At 40.4% G+C, this 3934-nt stretch overlaps 2 protein-coding genes across 2 annotated transcripts in view; one reads left to right on the top strand and one right to left on the bottom strand.

Moving 5' to 3' along the window:
- Window positions 1–1709: 1709 nt before the first annotated feature.
- Window positions 1710–3934, bottom strand: part of LOC112487852 (uncharacterized) — a 5480-nt gene continuing 3255 nt past the window's right edge. Inside the window, exons 8-9 of the mRNA XM_025060951.1 lie at window positions 2260–2453; window positions 1710–1938 (exon numbers count right to left, since the gene is read on the bottom strand). Coding sequence (XP_024916719.1) covers window positions 1710–1938; window positions 2260–2453 — 423 coding nt within the window. The remainder of the gene's footprint in view (window positions 1939–2259; window positions 2454–3934) is intronic.
- The window catches only part of jag1b (jagged canonical Notch ligand 1b), a 106267-nt gene continuing 104083 nt past the window's right edge, over window positions 1751–3934 (top strand). Inside the window, exon 1 of the mRNA XM_008321926.3 lies at window positions 1751–1880. The gene's annotated coding sequence lies outside the window, so the exon portion shown is untranslated. The remainder of the gene's footprint in view (window positions 1881–3934) is intronic.

The following is a 3934-nucleotide window of genomic DNA, read 5'->3' as shown; positions in this document are numbered from 1 at the left end:
ATGCTGTGACTTATTTACCCTGATGGATTTCTCCTGCTTTTTAGATTGACAGCCACAGTGGTTTATAGCTGGAAAATCAAAGAGTGTTGGTGTGTGTTCTGGGGTGTGTTGGTCACTGGGAATCCCACAATGTCTTTCTACTTTTGCCAGCGGCAGTGTTTATAGGATTTTGTCTCATTTTCTCCAGTGTTAATTTATTTCCATAACGGCAGCCATGACACATTCTCTCCTCTGCTTTCTGCCTCCGGGTGGCTCGGTTTTACTGAGCTACGAATGTCTCTCCATCTTTCTCCCTCTGGCTCATCGCAGCGGCAGCCTGGATTGACCTCACGGCCCTGCTGCACTGGGCATTTTTGACAATGTGCATAATCCTCATTGTAATTTCTCTGTCACTGTACACTGAAATACTGTATTATTTTGTGGTTTGGGGGAAGTTTTTACAGTATTGTAACATTTCCTGAGGCATGCTTTTATAGTACTTCTGTGTCCGTTGGTCAAAGAGGATGTGAGCAGAGTGTAGCTGTGGGAATAGCTGCTCCTTTTAAAGGAATCTTCCACCCTTCTCTGCTCAGCGCTGCTATAGGAATGCATCCCACTCCGCCCATACAATATACTGTATATATATCTAGTATGTATGTATATAGTGTATAGTGTATGAACATATATGTATGTATATACATGTGTAGATGTGTATGTATATATATTTATGTATGCGTCCTATTCCAGTTCCAGTGTAGTTGTACTCTTATGTCAAATGGACCGTTGTTTGTTTCCAATTTTGGGTAAATATCTTGCAGCTTATACATGACTGTTACTAATATTGGAGCAAAGCAGGAGCATATGAATTGGCTTCAACTCCTCACTCTTCTGTTTGTTACAAATATTGCATTTAACAAAGTAAAAAGGCTGCCTTGTTATGGAGTTTTAATGTTTTGATTAGTTACATTCGATGTTGCCAGTTTCGGCCTGTGTGAAACCACAGTGGACATCTCTTCTCCCTCTCTGCATTATGAGTTTATTATTTACTTTTATTGAAAACCCATTCACTGACAAATGTACTGTAAAAGTACAGTTGGATGAACGAGACTCAGCAGAGACGCACAGACATATCGGTTGACTGATCTGCGACCTTTCTCATCAACTGACAAGTGAAGCTGGTCTCATCATTTCTCCTCTCAGGCTCTTTGGACCTCGGGGGTCTAGGTCAGGGTTTGGTAGCGTTTGTGCTGTTTTTACTGTCAGTCTTACATGATCCACTGCCACTTAACGAGGGAGAACAAGGCTGAGAAATGAGGCATTTCCAGGGCCCAAGGGTTTATATTCCTGCAGCACCGTGGATTACATTACAACATGCAGAGAGAAGACATTACTTATATTTTCAAAAAAAGAAAAAAAAAAAGAAAAAACTGCCCTGAATAGCTTTACTGTAAAGCTTTAATGTAATGTAAATTGGGAAGAGGGCTAATGGGTCTTAAATTTAAAATTTGAATAAAATATACATTGTTCACCTGCTTGATGTTATTAAAATAAACACCACAAGAAACAAAATAATATTCAAAACGATATTCAACACAAAATACTAAATTATATTTATTGATAATCCGTAAAGATACTTACACTGAAATCAAATATATGGGAAAAACATCATATCGATTTTTTATTATTATTTTACATTTGATCACTTTTTCTCATTACTTTCTCTCACTTTATCAGATTGCCACCACTTTCCGTCGCGGCAGAGTTTCCATGGTGACAGCATCGCTCCGTGTACGAGTGATCTGCATGGAATCTGCGCTAACCAGATGCTCCTGGCAGTGTGGCAGTGTTGGTGGAGGCTGGCGAAGGACAACAATCTGAGCCCTGGGTCCCTGCTGCAGGAGGTCAGTCAATTCTTCCAGTGTGTAGTTGAGAACAGGTGTACCGTTCACCTCCACTAATCTAAAGTAAACACAGACGACTATTGTCATTGGAAGGATCTACTGGTCTTGGATTAAGTGACTTGAGGGTCTGGTGGCAGGAACGTCTGAAAACTATCATGGTTTCTCTTTGAATTTACACATCTGTAGGCTTAGAAAGTGAATTTGGTATTCTTGTTTCTAATATACAGAAATTGATATAAAAGATGACATTATCATATCACACATAGTGTCATAGACACACGTGTCATTTCCTGTTGATTTCACATCAACTGGGCTTCCATAGCTACCTATCACAGTTAGACTTTGAGAGCTAATGTCAGTCAGACGGACTCTTTGTTACCTGTCATCTACGTGTAGTTCAGTGTTTTCCACCTCGACCACCACCAGTCCACGGTCCTCTGTGTAGCTACACGTGAATCCATAATGACCTTCAGGGACCTGGTTCTCCTCTAAAACCAGGAACATGGCTGAAGAATTTGGCGCCACCAGCTGGCTCAAGCTGTGGATGGCCAGACTTCTGTTTCTAGCTTTTTCCTGAATGATAAACTGACAAATAGTCTTTCATACATTCAAGAAAATGGATTTATGTCATGATGGTGTTTCTGGGGTAATGGACCTGACAACAAGTCAATTAAAAAACATACTAAAGCAGAGCTGCTGCATGGTTGGGGGAAGACAGATGGACTGGAATTTTACATGATTTAACTTTTTTTTGCACTACGTTGGGGATATGGCACTCATTTGTATTTTTTGTTTTCAATTTCTCATGTGAAAAACAGTTTTGTAGGAATCCCAGCTTTTTAACCTTAGTTTTTAATTGACAATGACTGTGAATGTGTCAGTGGCCTGACAATAGTAAGAAGACGGGGGGGGAGGGGGGGGGGACAGTAGGAGAACCACTGAATTAGAGCAACACCTAGCATGTGCGTTCTGATTACAGTTACGTATTTTTTCAGAGGGTTGCAGTAATGTGCATATGAAGCAGAACAGAGTTAGACTGTCAGTATAAGTTAATAGTTCTTGGAAAACAGAAATTAATTATTTGTACTTTGTCGTTTATCTTCTTTTTGGCCTTGGTAAAAGACTATGAATCCCCTCTAGAGGACAGGAATGTGGTTGCATATCTTATCGAGTTTATTATAACTATTATTTATTTTTTAGTTGTTTGTCCTAAAAGAGTCAAGTTAATTTAATCAAACAAACTTGACTGTAGTAGACTAAACACATATCTATGTATTACCTCAAGTGTAAATATCACAAGTGTGTCTGATGACGTCTCATGATGTCAGTGATTACCATGGGACTGCATCAACCTGCAGACCACCAACATGTAGTAATGAGCCCCGGACCACGACACAGCAAGTAGATTCCAAGGATCAGAAATAACTTGTGAGTCTGATCACCAAATTCCAGCGTTCCCTTATCCAGCCTCTTGGCATACCCCCCCTCCACCGACTCCCCCTTTTCCCTCAAAGGCGTGTGAATGCCTTGCAGCAATAGATGCCGCCCAGGTCAGGGGTCAAAGCTAAGGCTTCTCTCTGCTCAGACAAGTAGGCCAGACAGGATATATCTACGGAAACGCGGCTGAAGCCCCTTGAGAATCCCACTCTAAAACACATCGTTTTCCCTTTCAGTTTGCCTCAATTTTGGACTCAAGCCAGACAAGATCCCTAAGGAATTTTCTCTTCATTTTCCTCATCTTTACTCGCAAAATCCTGTCCTACCTTGACCAGGAACAGGTCACCACCTCTCACTGTCTGTTTGTCTCTCTCACCAATTACAAATTATAGTTTTCTGGTAATGAAGTTTACAACAAGAGGTGTAGGAATATTTGTTTACTTAAAATGATCCCTGCTGCTCCGCCCTATTACAGTAATAAAAAAAATAATTTTTTCTCCATGATAGAAAACATGAGAAGATTTTGTTTCACCCTGTGTGAGAAATTATTCTCCGAGGCCAAACAACACAGATGCTAAATGGAAGGGACTGGATTTCATTTACAATAATGGGTGTAA

The sequence above is a fragment of the Cynoglossus semilaevis genome, chromosome 12, assembly GCF_000523025.1.
Source record: "Cynoglossus semilaevis isolate Cse_v1.0 chromosome 12, Cse_v1.0, whole genome shotgun sequence".
In the NCBI taxonomy this organism is placed as follows: Eukaryota; Metazoa; Chordata; class Actinopteri; order Pleuronectiformes; family Cynoglossidae; genus Cynoglossus; species Cynoglossus semilaevis.
This window is presented reverse-complemented; position numbering and strand designations above follow the sequence as displayed.